Source organism: Nannobrachium achirus, assembly GCF_963921795.1.
Source record: "Nannobrachium achirus genome assembly, chromosome: 10".
Taxonomy (NCBI): domain Eukaryota; kingdom Metazoa; phylum Chordata; class Actinopteri; order Myctophiformes; family Myctophidae; genus Nannobrachium; species Nannobrachium achirus.
Genome location: NC_137819.1, coordinates 31735743 through 31756775, shown reverse-complemented (window position 1 = coordinate 31756775; position 21033 = coordinate 31735743). Strand labels below are relative to the sequence as shown.

The window sequence follows — 21033 nt, the reverse complement described above, 5'->3', positions numbered from 1 at the left end:
TGCGCTTAATTGCTTGTGGTTTTCCTCTCCTTCTACTGTAATGAAGCACCCTTGAGTGGAAATGGCAGGCAGTAATACGCTTCTCAGCGCTCTGTCGATGAGCCGCGAGGTCTGCGCTGGGAGTCACATGTATACTTTATGCGTTTTCCTAAGTGTAATGAAGGCCTGAACATGCATTTGGATGTATGGGAGGAATGAAAAAAGAAAACTCGAGAGAATTATCTATAATCCATCCGAAGTAGCGGGTAAACTGACAGAGCCTGTCTCACGAGGCAGGCCCTTGGAATTAACCAATTAAATCCTATATACTTTGTTGGCTGGGGTCCCCCAGGCGTCTGAGCAATTTACAATTTAGGCATTTAGCAGATGCTTTCAACCAATTAAGACCTGAGGCCCATTCTAAAAATGCCTTCTAAATCAGTAGTTCCCTCACTTTCAAGATTGTTTTAAAAAATAGCTGATCTCTAAGCTCAAAGCGCATCACTTCTACTGCGCTGTGAGCTTGCAGAAATCCCCTATGCCATGGTGTAGATGCAGTTGCATCACTTCTACTGCACTGTGAGCTTGCAGAAATCCCCTATGCCATGGTGTAGATGCAGTTTACTTCCGGCACGTTACTGCGATACTCTAGTCTATAGGATGCCAGGTCAACAAATGAACCTGGCATCTGACCCAAACTAGTGAAAATTGCCAATCTACAAGCTAAGCTCATAACACAATCTGATGTAGATCTGCTATTTTCTCTTATTCTTAAAAGTTTTTTTTCCCCCTCTAATTAATGGATTTTTATGTTTTACTTTTTTATAGAAAATTATTTTTGAAAAAAAAAAAAAAAAAAAAATTGGATTTGTTTTTAACTTAGGGAAACTTGTGAATAGTTGGGGATTTTTTTGAAAATCTTAAACCGAAACAAAAAAATAAAGGGGTATTCACTAGTGAACCAGGAGCCATAAAACTTGGGAAACGATGATCTAAAATTATATTTTAACCTTTGCATCTATACACAGTCCTCTCCTTTCCCGCCTCCACACCAGCTCTCTTTGCAGAGAATAACCGATCTACGTACTCAGAACGCAGTGCAATATGACGCATGTTCCCCCACACGTATTAAACTTTGTTCTAAACACACAGAAAATAAGCCTTTCCCCCATTTAAACACAGAAACCAGGAAACATCAATACAATTCTATAGTCCGACTCTCAGTTCCTCTTTCATTATTCATTTGTTGTTTTCAATGGATTCTGGTTGAGAGTTGGGGGGCAAAAGAATGGCTAAAACAAACCTCATTTCTCTTGGGCAGCGGTGACTTGATCTATTGCCACCCTGTAGCTTCAAATGAAGCGGGCAGTCACTTTTCACTCCTGCTCTTATTATCCGTGTTTCTGTGAATAGCAGTTCAAGACCTTTCATTGCTTGGTTTTGGGAATTGGTTGACAGCGTGGGGCAGGGTCAGGGTGACACCGGGTGAGACAGGAGCGATCGACACTTGAAAAACAGCCTCTTCGTCTGCCTGGCTCCACCACCACCACCACCCAAAGCCAAACGTGGTTAAAAGTTCAAAGCATAAAGTTACCAAGTCGGCAGGTCCAGCTTTGGCAGGCTGAATGGACCATACACTGGTAACAATATGTTGGATATATTATAGTAGAGCGATATCAATATTAAATTGATATATTGATATGAGACTAGATATCGTCTGGGATTGTGCTATGCCATCAGTAATATGTTTTCTAGGTTTTAATCACTTACACAGTTGTGCTTGAAATTATTCAACCCCCTCTGACAAATGTGTTCATTAGTGTAGCCACTGTTCCTTTGAACTATGCTCAAAACTGTACTTTTTGGAACATTCAGTGTCTTTGCAATTGTTTTATATCCTTTTCCTTTTTTGTACAAAGCAATAATCTCATCTCTGAACTTCCCTGATCATTCCTTAGATTTAGCCATGTTTCTAACCGCTCTAATCACAGTCAACAAACTTCTAGTCAAGCCAGATCTATTCAGAACTATTTAAGCCCTTGATTAGTCGATTGCAGTTGATTACAGATGTTATTAAGAGTTGAATAATTGAAAGTGAAAGTGGTGTTGAAAGTGGCATTTAGCATTGAAGAAAAAAAAACACTACAAATGTTACTTTTGTTGAGCTATTTACATTGTTCTTGAATGATTTATTTATTTATTTCATTCATCAGTTGTCAGTTTGTGAATTTAGCCAATAAACCAGATGTGCAGAGGGCGTTGAATAATTTTGAGCACAACCGTTTTTTTATAGTTTTTATATGTATATAGTTTTAGCATCCAGCACTTGATGTATGCCATTATTTTAATTTTAACGTTAACATTCAAAGCGTGGGGAGAGTTAAGGTCCACAGAATGAGAGGTCTGCTCTGCCGGAAACATCGCGAAAAAAGTTATGGCCCTTTGTATATTCACTGTCCCATTGACTTCAGTATACAGGAAAAGAAAAATATATATATAAAAAAAGAAAAAGTCTGCTATAAGTCTGCATGTGAGGGGTCAAACTGGGTTCTTCATGATTCTGAATCCATTGCAATCATTTGTATTGAATGAAAAACATTCCCTGGGCTAAAAACAGCCCCACAAAACTGTGAAAATTGATGAGTCGTCACTTTTTTTTGATGAGTCATCACTTTTCACAGTTTTGTCGGCCGTTTTTAGCCCAAGGAATGTTTTTCATGCAATACAAATGCTTGCAATGGATTCACATCGCGAGGCGTTGTGAGCTTGTAGATCTGCTAAAGTTGGCTAATGTCAGAATATGGACGCTAGGGAGAAAAAGTTTCTATCACACAAAGATTTGGAGGACCCCCTGTTGAAGACCCTTGGAATAGAAAAGGGATTAGTGTTTGATATACAGAGTGAGAGAGAAAGAGGGAGAGTGAGAGAGACAGACGGAGACAGAGACAGAGAGAGAAGAGGAAGAATCAGCAGCAGGAGGCAGAGACAGAGAGCAGAGATGTGAGGACTGGAGCAGGTGTTGAACAAAGGGTTGTAACACAAAGTGAAGTCTGGGGGGTGCACGAAATGTGGGGAACCAAAGAGCAGACCAGAACGTGCATCAAAGTAGTCCACCCTGACTACAAACTGAAGTGATCACAAGCAATGCTCTGCATGCAGCACTGAGCAAACACAAAGAAGCAAACACACACAGTACCAAATTTATATCTAATAATGACTTATTAAATACACAGAGAATGCATACAGTGTATCTGGGGGCAGCTATTAAGCCTTGTTATGATGGAAAGAAATTTGAATAAATAATTGCACAGTACAATTTCCTACTGTCATTTTGTATAATTATTTCTTTAAATAGGAACATATCGGGTTAATACCACGTCATTGACAGCTTCATCCATACACGCATGCTTTATTTGACGGCCGGGCTACACCAAGCATTTTTACGCTCGTCAGTGCGTACGCAGGGCATGCACGCGTATGCGCGCTTTGGAAATATTCAATATCAATTCAGCCGGCTACACCAGGCACTCCGGATACCACAGATATGCATTCCCTAAAAATAGGATTGGTTCTATTTTGTGCGTGCGCGTATGGGTTTTGTACACAAACTTCCATGGTCTCCCACACATACTCTCTCCTTGGTGATGTCACGTTTATGTCACGTTTGTTCACATTTCCTCTCGGCGAAGTTACCTGAATAAGATATTTACACATGTCCTGGTCTCCTAACAGAAGAAGTCTTAGCACATTCCATAATACAACAACGGCCAAGGTCAAGTTTCAAGTGGCATTGCTATGTGCCTCGTAAAACAAATTAACAACAACAACCTTACTTATGCTTACATGACTTCCCAAGTGACATAAATTGAAAGGGAGAAGTGGATTCAAGCAATTCGTCGAGATGAAGGTCAAGGCTTTACAATACTGAGAGGGAGTACATTTGTTTGTAGCCTTCACTTCAATAAAGCAATATTCTGCAGCCAGCGGTCACAAGCGGTTAGGCCATGACGTTAGTCCCGACCTTTCTCTGAAAGAATGCCAGTATAAAGACATCTCATCTGGGGTAACAGCCAGACCCCATCATGACTACGCTGTTGCTCCCACTCCAGTTATGTCGATGCGCCAGTGAATCGTGAAGTAGGCTATTTTGTGTCTGTCTGGTTCCTTTCTTTTTTCTTTTTGCATCGTTGGCTGAAAAGATGTGTTTCACATTATTGGGAAATACACCGAATATTTCGCCCCATACTATGCTCCTCATACTATGCATATATATATATATATATATATATATATATATATATATATATATATATATATATATATATATACTGTAGTGTGTAGGCTGTCAAACCATTAAAACTTTTAATCACATTAAATACAGATTAACAATGAATTAATCATGCTTAATAACCATCTGTAATTATGCCCAAAATATGCCCATTTCTCCATACGTGTATATTTTTGTGGGAATGGAAAAGATTAACGACTCTCTCGCTTCCTCATCCAGATAGGGCCAACAATGTCACTTTTCAAAGATTTATAGAGACTGACGCCCACCAGTGAGCCTCAGTCTACAGTTTGGGGAATTGAAAACAGCTTAGTAACTTACAGTAGAACACAGGTACGAGGAGATCTGGCCGTCGTTGCTCCTCAGTTTGGCCTTGTGCCCCTCAAAACATGGCGTGCCCTGAAGCCACAGTGGCCTTACTGCCCCAGCCCAGCTGACTGTACTACTTTCTCCACGGTCTCTCTCTTGCCAACATGTAGACACCAGTGTCTCTTTCTTGACATGTAGACACCAGTGTCTTTTGTTGAGTCCCCATTTTTAAACCAATCCAGTGTCTTTGATCATCCTTTACGGCCCATTCCCACTGGGCCAGATAACAGATAAAAAAAATCTCTTTCTCCAGATATTTTTCCATTTAAGTGGATGGTAGATACAGATAAAAAAAAATATCTATCACAGATATTCTTTTTATCTGTGATAGATATTTTTTTTAAATTCAATTAATTCTTTCAATGTTTATTTTAGTCTTGTTTTATTTGATGGCCTTCCTGCCCTGGCATTTGGCCTTTGTGCCTTCAAAAAATGGACAACATCAAAGACCAAGTGGCCTTGCCCCTAAAATGACGAAATTCCAGGCCTGCATCACGCTGATCTTACAGTAGCCGCACTCCACTGGCCACCAGTCAAACTCAGAAATTGACTTGCTGATTTTATTGGCAACTTTTAAAGCTCATCGTGGGTCTGGCACTTGGCTCCAGTAACCAAAGCCTAATTTATTATGTGCAACACATACTGCCATGGCAAGCTGCGCATTTATACCTAACACTCGGCTTGTGTGTGTCAACCAATCAAAGCTGTGAGACATTAATGACATGGTGTGAGCAGCTCGAAGAGCCAAATGGCTAACAGCCTGCGAGACATTCCAAATTACGTCAATAAGCCCAACAATCTGTCTCACCGGGGTTGTCTCGCATGGTATAAATTAGGCTTAACTGGTCTCCTAATCCCATACCGTATGTTGCCTGTTCATAACCTGAGCTTCTCTAGAATAGAATAGAATAGAATAGAATAAATCATTATTGGTCTGTAACTCTGAGTGTGTACTATAACTATAAAAGTATAGCTTTAAAAATCAAGTGGATGGAAGTGTTCACACTAACTATAGAAATACAATGGTGAACAATATAATTATAGTTATCTTTAGAGTTATCGTGCCTGTGGGAATGGCAATTAAGGCACTGCTCACTGTTTTTTTTTATCTATCAAAAAGTTATTTGTGTTTTTTTATGTATCTGAAGTAAAATTATTTATTTAAACCTTTTTTTTACAGGATTAGGGCTAGGACTCTCCAAAATCAGGATCGGGCACAGAAATATGCCACTGGTTGAGCTGTAAACTGAATCATTCCTCACTCCTCACAACCTTGCACACATGCTGGACATGTACATTGGCATGCACGCCAACCAGTATCGTTCCAGGACATCAAGGCACCTTTTCATTGCACTAGTTCTCCGTACTCCCTTTAGTATTCCCACTGCCAGCGTCTGACTGCCAGTGCATGAACTGGCAGGCTCCCCTGGCACATGGCAAATTTCAGGGCTGGTACTCTATACTGGTGCATTTCTTACTACAATGGACACATCTATTGTATGAATGCATCTATACATTATGCAGTGCATTGTGCAAATACAGTACATAAATATGTAATATTTAGAAACAGGACCCTTGCACACAGCAACGTCAAGCATCTCAAAGTGTGCTATGGTTAATGTGCTATACTTTCCTATTTTTCCTTTCTTTGTTATTAATTGTTATTATTGCTACTGTAAAATGATTAGGAACCAAATAATTGTACCCTCGTGTACTCGTACATGAATCATACTGTATCACAAATCTGGAGTCTGCTGAAGCCAAGGAACAAGACTGATGGGTCAGGGAAGGATCCCGAAACAAATCACTAAAACAACCAAAAAATAGACGATCTAAAAGCTCACAACACGTCGCGTCGTGATCAGGATAACGGATTTTGATTATCACGATGATATCGTAAATCGCGACTTCTTTGGTCACAATAATCGTGATATGAAATGTTCATATCGTGCCATCCCTAGACGGTGCTAGCGGTACCAACCTTTGGTGCTGACCATCTTGGAGGCGAGCTCCAGCGTCTCGATGTCCTCGGTGCCGATGTTCTCCAGGGTGATGGTGAGCTCCTGGGTCTCTCCGTTGAACAGCTGGACGGACACACTGCTGGACAGCTCCTCTCTGGACATGGGCTGCAGCGTGTGAGCAGACCTGGGGCCGCAAGGGAAGACATACCGCTCGGTCACCCACAGTCATCTAGATATACGATATAGTGTTTCTCAAACTTTTAAATGTCAAGGTTTCCCCTTGGATGCCATTATTTTTTGTAATTATTTGGATACAGAGTGCCGCCATTCACTGCGCTTTATTTTGAAGAGCCCCAGATGCCACGATCGCGTCCATGTTGTGGAAATTCACTAACTCCGGATGTAGACCTGGATGTTTACTTTCACACGGAAATGAAAAATTCTAACCAGTGTCGCCCCCTCAAAATCATGTGGGGAACCTCCTAGGGGTCCCAACCCACACAGGTTGAAAACCAGGGATCTAGAGTTTCTAGACCCTCCATGAAGGCCACAACAACACACCGACTGGTTTCCCAGCTGGTCTACATATTACTGGACTAAAAAAAAAAAGAAAAAGAAAGCTGATGTGCTTTGCATACAGTGCACGGTTCCTGCCCGCCACTACAGAGACAGTGAGTTTGAATTCTCTGCGGTGCTTGGAGCTTGGCCGGGGATCCATACGAGCACAACTGGCCGTGCTGGTGGGGGGTAGGCCGGACAGGGGGGGACAATCTGTCGCTGCACCAGCTACTCCCACAGCTTAGGCAGGGCATCTGTCAGCAGGGGACATGAACTGGTATGATTGGTATTACAGTGACAGGCTACAAGAAAACTGTGAAGAGAGATGAAGAAAACGATGCTATTTTTGTTTTCCTTCTAGTAATAAACCACTTGAAATTGATCATTAGCAGATGGAAATGTAAAATAGCCTAAGGTCCCCGCCATCTACAAAATGTTACAACTAACAAATAGTGTTTCATACGTTTCCCTCACATGTCGCAGTGCAGTGCGATCAATCTCATCACTGCGACAAATCTTACAGTAACAACATGGACCCAAGCACTACTATTCTGGGGCATTCAAGAAAAATAGCACTTCTACAACGCTTGTATTTCGGCATTTCTGGTTAAGAGATTTGTGGCCCTATTGTCGTCCATGCTTTACCACAGGGGTAGGCAACTTTAGGCACGGGTGCCAACATCGGCACAGGGGAGAGTGATCACTGGCACACTGGCAGAAGTGTGTGAGAGGAAATTATTTTAAAATCAAATATTGTTTTAAACATGGTCAATTAAATTAAGTCACCTAATTTGCAGCAAATTAGATGCCTGCAAATAATTCTACATTGATTCAAATTCTGAACTTTGACATGGGGAGGGAATCGGGGAGATAGAGTCTAATGATGTCCTGACAATTAAAATATGTCTGATTTTTTATGGGGTGTCGTTAAAATGTATGTTGACATGACACACTGACTATCTAGAAGACAAAAACAACATGGCACTGCATTTCAAAAAGGTTGCTGACCCCTGCCTTACCAGCACTCACTCTCCATAAGTTACTACCATCCATGAATTATTATTTTATTGTAAAATCAGTCCATGAATGTTCAAGTCATTTGAGACGGCAGCCTTTACTTGCCAGGCTATCTCTCCCACACGTGGCAGCCTGGCACTTCATTTGTCAAAACAGCATGTATGGACACATCTCCAGGAGGACACACTGCAGGGAGTCATCTACTCTCTAACCTATTTAGGCCTAGAATTATTGAATGCTTTAACCAGTGAAAAATAGCAGATATACAAGCTCACAGCGCGGCACCGAGTGCCGCGCTGCGAGCTTGTAGATCTGCTATTTTTGAAAAAGTCGGGAAAATTTGTGCAAATCTTTGAATATATGCATTTTCAAAGCGAACGTTTGTAACTCAAATGTTGCTTCTGGGTGGTCCCTGGAACTAAATATGTTGAATGGGGGTCCGTGGCCAAATAAATATAATTTTGGGGGTCCTTCACATGAAAAGGTTTGAGAACCACTGACATAGTAGTCTCTCAAGAACAGACCAACTGAGCTCCATTTAAGTGAAAAGGACCTTTTCTTTGACGATGGCTGGCCAGATTGCCGACATAGAAGGATTCAAAAGACACTTATAGAATCGGGTCAAAATTCAAATTTTCACGATAAAAAAAAAAAAGCAGATCTACAAGCTCGCAGCGCGGCACTCGGTGCCGCGCTGTGAGCTTGTATATCCGCTATTTTTCAATAGTTAAAGCACAAAATAATAATACACAATAATGTGTACCCGTTCTAAATGGGCTAATACTGCGTTAAATTAAAATTGTAATATATTCCACTGACTAACATTTTTGGTGTGATTAACGAGGCCCCTCAAGTAATAGTAACGCCACAGGAGGTTCAGTGAACAGGTTCCACACCGTTCCCAAACATGGGACGTTCTGCTGCTCGGATTGGGGGGTTGGCTTGGAACTGCTTGCAGTTTGTTAGGTCTCCCCTCTTGCACCTCAGAAATGATCTCTGCACCCGTGGGTGTCTCATAGTGTTGTTTGATGTCGCTGTGTTACTTTGCGACGGCCAGTTGTCGCGCACATGTGAGTCACAGGTGCTGAACTCTTATGTTTGCAAACGGATTATCGCTGAATGTCCGGCCTTCGCCATCATCATTGTGAAACATCAACAGCAAACAGATGATACTTGTCCACTTGAACGACAGCATCCCTATTTTGGGGGGAACATTTGCCAAAAAGAACAGATTTACAAGCTCACAATGAGCTGTTTTTGGTGTAGACCACTGGCCTGGGGACCACAGGTGGTCCGTGAGGGTGTTCCAGTCAGCCAGGTGGTCACCAGCTAAATGATGGAGAGTTGGTGACCAAATGGACCCTTATAGATCTTTAACTCTGTATAGCGTAAAATGACACCAAATGGACCCTAGATCGTTAACTATTTATAGCGTAAAATGACACCAAATGGACCCTTACGGGTTCATTTGGTTTCATGTTATGCTCTCAAGAGTTACATTTTGGTTAAACATCTGCATTACTTAATTCACAAGAAGTCTACAAAATTAGAGAATGTAATTGTTTTCATAGGGCACCACATCAAAACAGCATGGAATTGGGGCGCCCGCTGGCCTAGTAGTTAAGGCGCATACCACATACTAGGCTATGATGCCTGCTGGCGTCACCGGTTCGATTCCCGATCCGGACGACCTTTGCCACATGTCATTCCCCATCTCTCTCCCCATTTCCTGTCAGTCTACTATCCTATCAAATAAAGGCATAAAAAAGCCCAAAAACAAATCTTAAAAAAAATAAAATAAACAGCATGGAATTGTGGACAAAATCGAATCCAAGTTTCGAGTAGGAGAGGCTACACCTCATCAAAATACCGGCGGTCCGTGGAATAAATAACTGGACCTTGATATGAAAAAGAATGAAAACATCTGGTGTAGACAAAAACAGTGCTCCAAATAGAGTTGTAACACAAGCTCGCTGGTGAAGACTGTTAGGAGACGGGTGAAGACAGCAGGAGCGGTGAGGTCCAGCAAGGTGAAGACAAGGTTTTTATGCTGAACACAACAAGCTCATAAGAAAGGAGGCGATAGCAGACAGACAGAGACAGCTTCCAGGGGCTACATAAATACAATGGTTGGATTTATTCTTTTTTTCACAAAATCATCTCGCTGCACAAATTGAACCCAGACGGCCAGTGGGATGCCAGTTTGACAAGCAGGGTGTATAATAGGCTACTCCACCGAAACAAAACACAATGAAAATGTAATTTAGCATACACTAGGGTGGTGATTGTATGAGAGTTTGTGGTGCAGAATCAGTCAGATGGAATGATAAAAGTCTCTATCTTCAATGAGAGATTTTCAGCCGCATCAATCTACAACCGTTTGTTGAGTGTCAGTGACGATGACATCACTGCGACAGATCTTACAGTAACAACATGGACCCCAGCATTCCTATTCTGGGGCAAACATTCAGGAAAAATAACAACTTCTACAACGCTTGCATTCCCGGTTAAGAGATATGGTGTTGAGGGACAAAGATGTGTACATACTGTAGTATAGAGAATCTATACTATGTAAGCTTCTATACTATAGAATAGATGCAATAGATGCCCTAGGCCTTGGGTACTCAGTCCGGTCATGTTTATACAGATTCAAGTGGTTAACTTCTCCTGAATATAATATTTGCATGAAAATTTGCATCAAAATGTGTGTTTTTTTGTGTGTGTGAGAGAGTATTATCTTACTGTAAGTTGATGATCTTCGTTTGTATTATGTGGTCTGTATTAGTGGAAGGTAAACACAACTTGCAGGCAGGTGGAGTTTGCTTTTTGCTCGCCCAGGCAAGTGCGCGTGGGGACACAAACATCTTTAGTTGGTTAATATTATAAACACAACGCGAGTGAACGTGGCCAACGCGCTCTGTCCCTCTTCTGTCTCCTTCCCTCTCACTCACACTCACACACACACACACACACACACACACACACACACACACACACACACACACACACACACACAGTCAACGTGCAGTGGGCTCTTATGAGCTCCAGAGAAACTACAAGCGCACACATTTTTTTGCCCACAGTTGGGAAACCACTGGTTTAAATCACAAGAGAAAAGGAAGAGTCATCACAAACTCTGCATTAGGCTGCACAGCCTAAATGATGGTTATTGCACCAGTCAGTCCTGTTGTCAAAAAGAATTCACCAGCACACCAGGAAGTTTGCTTTGAACAAGTCTCTGGCCTACATTACAGCCTAATCTGATCACACAACATGACAAAAGTCATGTTTCCATGAACATATTCAAATATAGGAAGTGAATGATCAGAAATGCGCATTAAGACAAATCGAATTTAGCCTGTGTCGTTCGAATTAGTGTAGCGCTCCCTACCTCCTTGCCCCCACCGTGGTGCTTAGGGTCCTTGGGAAACGCCAGGTCGCAGAAGAGCGACACAAACAAACAACACAAACAGAGACTGAACGTGATACTGAGACAGTTTGTTATAAGTTTAGCTTGAACAAATCTTCGTTTTAAGTTCTGTCGGAGGTTGTCTTTGCACAACAGTCTGTAAAGAGCTACAGCTGAGCAGGCACGTTGTGAAAACGGAGTTCAGACTGTTTGTTTTGTGGGCTAACGCTAATACAATGGACCAGAACGTCATCATTTATTCGCATTTATTGGCTGACCCGTTTCCATTCACTAATGCGCATTCCGTTTATTCGATAAAGCCTCAAAATCCACCTCCTCCAAGCGGATAAAAGTTTTTGCGGATAATGAAAGTTTATTCGAAATTTGAAGTGTTTCCATAAAAAGATGTTTGCGCAAAACCCTTAATGCGTATTAACAGGCTTTATGGAAACGCAACTAGTGTCTGAAGAACGTCTCCTGAAAATATCAAGTTAAAAATATGAATTTTTCCTTTGCAGCAAAAAAGAAGAAAATACATTTAATTCTGGACCGTCTATGAAACTGGTGTGATAATTTCCCAGAAGGGAATATAGTCAATCATAAAATTATATTATATATACACTTGAACCTCTACACAATTTGACTGCAGTATTTTAAGGCAGAGATGTTTACTAAAATGGTTTTCCATGAATACATTTAGCTGGCACAGCTGCTCCTTGCAAATGTTTGGTGTTAACTTTTTAATAGCGACAACCGTGTTAAAGGAAGTCTTCACCCCCCAAAGTGACTTTTTTCCATCACTTACTCGCCCCACAATGCCTCAAATTCATGGAGATTTTTTAGTTTTCTCTCGCATGTCTGCACAGAGAAAGATGAATCCACTAACAGAGGAAATATACTTGATGAATTGCAGTTAATTGGGGGCCAAGTTTAACAACATATAATCCAAGTGTTATGTAACTCGCACTCGCAAAACACAAACATTTTCACTCAAACTTGACAAAATGCACGTGTTTTGGAAGTACTGTGCAAGTGTGCATACTGCATACGAGCGAATACATGACACCTGGATTATACTCGAAGAGTTGTGTCAAAGTTTATGAACAGACATATGATATAGTTTTGTTAAACTTGGCCCCCTATTAACTGCAATTCATCAAGTATTTTTCTCCATTTTTTGGATTCATGCACTGTGAACGACAGAGAAAAAATTATGTAATCTAAAAAAAAATCTCTAGGAATGAAATTCATCGTGAGGCGAGTAGGCCTAATTGACAGAAAAAAGAACTCTGAAATAATTTGGAGGGTGAAGTATTCTTTTAATTTTAGGGACATTTAACCCATTTAGGCCTAAAATTATTGGATGCTTTAACTATTAAAAAATAGCAGATATACAAGCTTGCGAGCTTGTAGATCTGCTATTTTTGGAAAGAGTCGTGAAAATGTGTGCAAATCTTTGAATATATTTATTTTCAAAGCGAACGTTTGTAACTCAAAATTTGCTTCTGGGGGGTCCCTGGAACTAAATATTTTCAGATGCGGGTCCGTGGCCAAATAAATATCATTTTGGGGGTCCTTCACATGAAAAGGTTTGAGAACCACTGACATAGTAGTCTCTCAAGAACAGACTAACTGAGCTCCATTTAAGTGAAAAGGACCTTTTCTTTGACGATGGCTATAGCCAGATTGCTGACATAGAAACATAGGGTTTTTCAAAAAATCTTAGAAGGATTCAAAAGACACTTATAGAATCGGGTCAAAATTCAAATTGTCGTGATTTTTCAAAAATAGCAGATCTACGAGCTCGCAGCGCGGCACTGCTATTTTTCAATAGTTAAAGCATAAAATAATGATACACAATAATGTGTACCCGTTCTGAATAGAGGTCTAGATACGGAAGGTTCCCTATTCGATCCCCCGCTCCTTCTGGCTGTGTTGGACGGTCACGGTACAATTTCTTTCTTTTTCTGGACAAAAGAAAACATATTGTTCGATGATACAGTAGCGTGAATGGACTCAGTCAACTTCATTATACAAGTCGACTCCCACCAGGGAAGGTCGAAAGTTGAAAAAAAAGAAGAAAACTTGTGTGAGTGTGTGCAGCATTCAAACAGTAGGATAGCTTATTGTCAAGGACAGAAGGATTCTCTCCTTTTCCAACTGTGTTTTTCAATGGAAAGAAGCACAGGGAGTTGGTTGGACAGACTACAGTCAGAGGTAGTTATCCTGTTGGATCCAACATTATATACAGTTGGAATTGGGTTTATTATTATTATTCATTGATGTTGATTGCAGTGGAATTTAAATTGACATAAAGGCTTTTTTTAATGGAGAAAGGATGCTTTAGGCCAGGGGTCTTCAACAGGGGGTCCGCGGAGGTACTGCAGGGGGTCCGCGAAATTATTGGTAAAAAAAAAAAAAAAAGAAGAAGATTTCAAAAAATGTTGTTTTTCACATTTATGTTAAAAAATAAATCATGATTCTATCTATTTTGAATAGCTTGAATACATGATTACTATGCAATTGACAGATTGTTGATATTATTGACATTGGTTCTCAGTTAATAAGTAGTATGTTTAGAAATGGTAGTGGTACGGCCCACCCTGCTCGCTGTAACTTGTACATGTTTAAAATAAAAAATATGTCGTAGCCCCGACCCCCCCAGTCTACGAGGTGGTAGGGGGTCCCTGCTCCATCTCCTCATCAGTTTGGGGGTCCCCGGCCTTAAAACGTTGAAGACCCCTGCTTTAGGCTATTCTATGAAGTCCAGAGTTAAGTTATTTTCGCGTTTTGTCCCCCGTTCACGCACCCCCAGTCAATGTGATGATGTCATCAAACAATAAAGTCAATGCTCTAGAATGTACACAACATGGACACGCTTGTGGCTTCCGTGGGTCTTCAAAATAAGGTACAATCAATGAGTATCAACGCTGGCAAGGTCCTACCGACCTGAATGTGTTAAGTAAAACATTTAAGTACTTTTTAAACCACTGCATTCTAATAATCATACATCAAAAAACATCTTCAGTAAGCTGGATTGACATGAGGCATACCGTGGTAGGGAGGTGGTGAGCTGGAGGCGGGGTAGGGATGGGATGACCTCCACCAGACAACCACTGGTCTTCACACTGGGCAGGCCCTCCAACAGACAGTCACTGGTCACCCCAAACACTGACGTGTGGTAACCTGAGCCGAACACCGGAAGATACGGAAAAGCCTGGTTTATATTTTCATTACTATTTTAGCAATAGCAACATACGTTTTTTTAAGAACTCTGGTTTAGAACAGTAGCAGATATACAAGCTCACAGCGTGTCACTTGTACACCTGTTATTTTGATGGTAGATCTCTGTATCAGTTTATACTGCAAAATATGGGGTGCGTAGCATTGTTCCGACATTGTTCCGACTCTCCCCATTGACTATCACTATCTCCAACCCGAACCCTAACCGCACACCAGACTAATGAGACATTGGTCTTTCGTAATGCTCCGAAGAAATATGAATGACTGTGCCGTAGAACAGCCGACAGCCAAGGTTTTAGGTTCAGAAGTTATCTTTATTTCCGTGTGATCACACACTGCATGCCTTGGTTGTAATGATGTAGTGAGTCCAATGTTTTTTTTAATGATTGCTTCCAGCTCATGTTAGCAAAGCATATCCACTCCTACAGTACAATGTTTTTGTGTACCGGTATTCATTTTGAATGGTGATGAGACCACAGCCGGTGTGGTTATCTGAAAATAAAGAATGCACACCCTCCGGCCGATCGCAAACGAGATCTCACCGTACCTTCTGTATAAATAACACAACACAGTGCAAGGAAAACAAGAGTAACTGACTTGAATTTTTGGATACTATAAAAAAAAAAGGAGGAAAAAAAACAGCACACTGTCTCTTTTGAAGGAGAGCCCGAGATGAAGGACTTATGCTGGGCACAAAGAAATCGATTAACTAAAGAGAAGTTCTTGAAGTGCTTTCGTGTACAGAGAAAGGTTACTCAGCGACTGTTTGTAGTGTTTCATCTAATTACCCGATGCTCTCTTAGACAGCAGAACAAAGAGTGCTCATTTATCTTCTATGAATGGGGGGGGGGGGGGGGGGGGGCACGGAGCCGTGGTCTGGACGGTCGCTTCAAAAAAGGAGATGAAAAGAAGAGTCATCCCTGTGGAACTCCGTCAACGTTTAACCTGGAGAGGCCCTCGACTGTGGGGAGGGGCGGGTTGGCTGTGGCACCACAAGCAATCATTCCCCAACAAAGATCAGTGAGTGATAAATGCAGAGACGATTAAAATAAATGCAATTAAATTACACGCCCGACCGGCTTTCTAAAATGGAAGTCAAAGGTACGTGTGTGTGTGTGCCGCGCGCGTGTGTGTGTGTGTGTGTGTGTGTGTGTGTGTGTGTGTGTGTGTGTGTGTGTGTGTGTACGTGTGTGTGTGTGTGTGTGTGTGTGTGTGTGTGTGTGTGTGTGTGTGTGTGTGTGTGTACGTGTGTGTGTGTGTGTGTGTGTGTGTGTGTGTGTGTGTGTGTGTGTGTGTGTGTGCCGCGTGTGTGTGTGTGTGTGTGTGTGTGTGTGTGTGTGTGTGTGTGTGCGTGCGTGCGTGCGTGCATGCGTGTGCGTGCATCAGACCCCCACAGAACAGAGATATTAGAAGGACAGAATATGGAAGCCGAGAGTCAACATTTGAAAAATCAAAGAGTAAAATAGCAGATCTGGGGCACCCACTGGCCTACTGGTCCAGGCGCATACCACATAGGCATTGATGCCCGACGGCATCGCCGGTTCGATTCCCGATCCAGACGACCTTTGCCGCGTGTCACTCGCCATCTCTCCCCCCATTCCCTGTCAGTCTACTAACTGTCCTATCGAATAAAGGCATAAAAGCCCCCCAAAAAATACATCTTTAAAAATAGCAGATCTACAAGCTCGCAACGTATCGCAAATGCGACGCGTTGTGAGCTTGTACATCTGCTATCTGTATTAATCCAGATGTATAAGTAGCACACATGAAGCATGGAGTCATACCGTGGCAAACTACGTTTATACAGTAAGAGTGGTTAAAGCTGTTGTTCAGTACATTTCTGATCATTATTTGTTTGCCTCATTTAATGCTGAGAGATAAAGTAAAGCCTAGGTTAGGCTTCTCTCAATATGGCTAGCCATAGTCAAAGAAAAGGTCCTTTTGTCCTTTTCGCTGGAGCTCAGTTTTAAAGGTTGGTCTGTTCTCAAGAGACTTCTCTGACCAGCAGTTAGCCCAGGCCACTGTGTCTCTGTCCGTGGTGCTGAAATGCCCTCCTCTCTCTATTTATTCTCTCTTTCTGTTTGTGTTTGGGTTCCCGATTCAAATATTGCTGCAGGCAGGAGCGGACGGTCAAAAATGAACTGTGTGCGGGTGGCAATGGTCAGAAATTATGCAGGAGCGGAGAGGCCTGTGCTGGCCTCTAACAAAAAGTATTTCACTAGCACTTTGCCCCAATAGCACAGCATACAATTCAAGCAAAATAATGGGGGTGCAAAAAAGCAATAATGAGTTCAATCAATTATGGATGTCAAACATCCGAGCAACGCAGTAGTGCAGGGGTCTTCAACAGGGGGTCCTGGATCCCTAGGGGGTCCTCAGAGTTACCACGGGGGGGGGGGGGGGGGAGCCAAATCTTTGTGATATGATCATGTTTTTTCACATTAAAATGGAACATTGTCAAAAATAGCAGATCTACTATCGGCTATTTCTGGCAAAGAGGTTTGTTTGGGAAAAGAAGAACAGACCATGTATAAGATACACTTTAATGAAACATACACTGTCTGATGACAGTGCTGTCAAACAAGTCTAAGCTGTCCAAGAAATCTACGAACAAAAAATAATTTGCAACACAATTGTATCTAGTGGGGGTCCCTGCTTCATATCTCTCTCAACTAAGGGGTCCTTGGACTGAAAACGTTGAAGACCCCTGCAGTAGTGTCACAGTGGGTGTCTCACCATTGACAGTGATGTTGCCAGCAGTGCGTGGGACCCCCACCAGGGTGACGGGATACAGACCAGACTCTGCAGGCAGGGAGAGGCCAGCGGGTAGAGACTCAAACTCCACTCCAGACGTCAACAGGCCCTGAAAGGAGAAGGATAACGGGTTACAAATTATTATTGCCTGATCCTCAATATTGTTTTTTTTTTCATTTGAACCTTATTTAACTGCTGTACATTCTTCTTCTTTCGTGTATCATCATCCTTGATGATTGGTTGACGACATAAAGCCTATATAGTCGGCCCTTGGGTGTTTTTAATATTTTCTAATGTGGCCCCCTTTGAAAAAGGTTTAAATGAATGAATGAATGAATTACCTTTATTACACAATAAAAAGTAAACTCTACAATAACAGCAGGAGGCCATTATTACAGAAAAAACACCAATCAATAAAAGAGAATAAATTAAAAACACCAATCAATAACATAAGAGCAAAAGAACAGTAAAATCAGGGATGCCTATACAGTAAGTGACCAAAGGCCTGTCTGAACAGGTATGTTTTCAGATGCTTCTTTAAGGAAGCCTCTGAGGGGGCCGTTGTTAGGTCCAGGGGGAGGGCGTTCCAGAGCTTTGGGGCTATCGTCTCAAAGGCTCGGTCCCCCTTTGTTATTAACTTGGTCCTAGGGACCTCAAGGAGGTGCTGATCTGCGGATCTTTAATGAGCGAGTGGTAGTGTAGGGACGGATAAGTTCTGTGATGTAGATGGGGGCTTGGCCATGAATTGCTCTGAAAGTAAAAGTGAGGACTTTGAAATGGATTCTGTAGTGTACCGGGAGCCAGTGCAGAGAGGCTAGAATGGGAGTGATGCGACATGACTTTTTTGACCTAGTGAGTAACCTGGCAGCAGCTGCAATTTGTCAATGGATGTTTTGTTGAGTCAGGTAAAAAGTGAGTTACAGTAATCTAGCCTGGAAGAAATAAATGCATGGACGGACATTTCAAGATTTAACATGATTGTCCAGGTTCTGGCCTAAGAGAAGTGGTTTCACTACTTCTGTGAGACACAATCGTACGACAATTGAAATGTGGGGATCTTATTGTCCTGCCAAGAATAGTTTTCCTTGCCTGATTGATGGACTAACACAGGGGGTGTTTGTTTGTTTTCTTTGTTAAATGTGGGCCTGTGAGTCCTTAATTGAGGGCCCGATCATGTTTTTTCAGGCTACAAAATGCAGTGCTTACAGGATCTCAACGTCTGATGTTGCGAGGCAACCGGATAATCACCTGTCACTCATTTTTGGGTCAACGGAGTTGGGTTGCCGAGAGCTACGTTTTAAATTAACGAGACTATCTGTTGTTTACAACTGTTTAGAAAATGATGGAGATGCCGTTTGAAATGAGACGGTGAGACACAGAGAAAGAGATCTGTTTGGGCACATCAGAGACTATTCACGAGTTTAGCTGCCCCTTGGTAAAAATTCCCTTTTTTTCCCAACAAACTTTCAATAAATTATTTAAGTATGAATCGAAGATATGAGAAAGCAACAGCCGGCACTGAAGAACAAAAGAAAACACGGCAGATACTTCAGGTCATAAATTGACAACATGCCAGAGCAAATTCAATCAATGCCGGCTTTGCGTTTAAGCAATTTTGAGCCACCATGATTAATCAAATTTTTCAATTTTAGCTTGACACTTTTGGGGAGCCCATGCTGCCAAGTTTCTTTTTTGTTTAGTTTTTTTTCCCCTCTTATACAAACACAGAGGTGTGCAGCTGTCTGGGTCCCCGCCCGGTAACAGTTGAGTGTGAAGCAGCTCTCCAGCAGTTCCACATAATCCATCATCCTAATCCACCCTTGATGTCCTGCAGATAAAATCACTCTCAGTGTGTCACAGCCATTTCCCAGGGAGAAAATTGCTCTTGTTCGCACCGCGAGCCAGAGGAGGAAACAGTGTCGCTGAAACCAACGTTCACTAGGAAAACCGATTGAAAAGGAAATCCTATACACACGCGCGCAACGGGGGGGAAACATGCTCTGCAGCAGTAGGCCATGAGATACACTGTGGATGTATAGCTTACATGTGACAGCCCCAAGGGGATTATATTGATAGAATGTGCTGCAGGTAGGGCAAGGACATTTTAAGGGTTTTTTTTATGTATTTTTTTTATTGTAAGCTTTCAAATAATGTGTCATACATTGAAATCCGAAAATAGTTGAATAACGCATTGTTGTCGTCGGGTGGAAACCTTGTACGTATGTCCAAAACTGTTCGTTTTGTATTTATCATAGATCACGGGTCTTCGACAGGGGTTCCTCCAAATCTTTGTGTGATAGACACCCTAGTGTCCTTATTCTGAGAACTTTAGTCAAAAATAGCAGATCTACTGCGTTGTGAGCTTGTAGATCGGCTATTTTTGGCAAAGAGCTTTCGTTGTAGAGGGGAAAAAGATCAGAAAAAAGTGAGAAAGGTCAAGTTTATAAAGTATTGACGGTTCAAGTGGTTAAATATTGACATGAAATTGACACGAATCCAAACTACACTGATGATCGATCGTGCTGTCAAACAATGAAACTACTGGAATCTATGAAAAGGTTGTGGGGGTCCCTGCTTCATCTCTCTCTCGGCCTAGGGGTCCTTGGCCTGAAAACGTTGAAGACCCCTGTCATAGATAAATAGATGTAAATCTGCTGTTTTCACTCGTTTTGTGCGACAGTCTTGTGTGGTGAAGCAGGGCTTTACTTTACAAAAGAAAAACGTACACATTTGAAACTACGACAGTGACGATATCACCCCTGTCGGGTTTGGAAACCGAACCGTTGGTTCAATTTATAAAACCCACAGACAGACTTAACTACATTCAACAATTTAACGCATTTAGAACTGAAATAGTCTTCTAGATCCTAACAGTTCTTCGAAAAAACTGTTTCTCTGTCAGTGGTTCTCAAACTTTTTCACGTCAAGGACCCCCTAAAATTATACGAATTTGACAACGGACCCCCATCTGAAAACATTTAGTTCCAGGGACCAAGAGAACGAAGGATTTGCGTTACAAATGTCTGCTTTAAAAAATATCTACATTCAAAGATTTGCACACATTTTCACTCTGTGCCGCGCTGTGAGCTTGTATATCTGCTATTTTTTAATAGTTAAAGCTTGAAATAATGGTTAAAGTGGTGACACAGATACAGTATGCGTGCCCGTTCTAAACAGGTTGAGATTTACAAGTCGGGGGATTGGGCAGATGCTCTTTTCAAGGTGCGCGGGCGTCCTGACCTCCTCTAGCATGAAGGGCTTGTATTTACATGTCCACTGGTAGACGTTGGTGACGTAATGGACCGCATCAATCTAAACCCGCCAGACGCTACCTCACCGCTGGAGAGGGCTGCGGTCACACAGAACCAGAGGTTGACAAAGTATATGCACAAGTAAACACTGAAGTATTCAAATGTACAAATTACATTCTCTTATTAATCCTTTAAAAACCCGGG

General features: G+C 41.8%; 1 protein-coding gene across 1 annotated transcript in view; it reads right to left on the bottom strand.

The window, feature by feature from the left end:
* Positions 1 to 21033, bottom strand: part of trappc9 (trafficking protein particle complex subunit 9) — a gene marked incomplete at its 3' end in the record, with an annotated part of 422586 nt that overhangs the window by 324053 nt on the left and 77500 nt on the right. Inside the window, exons 14-16 of the mRNA XM_080735848.1 lie at positions 17561 to 17687; positions 14635 to 14767; positions 6618 to 6781 (exon numbers count right to left, since the gene is read on the bottom strand). Coding sequence (XP_080591974.1) covers positions 6618 to 6781; positions 14635 to 14767; positions 17561 to 17687 — 424 coding nt within the window. The remainder of the gene's footprint in view (positions 1 to 6617; positions 6782 to 14634; positions 14768 to 17560; positions 17688 to 21033) is intronic.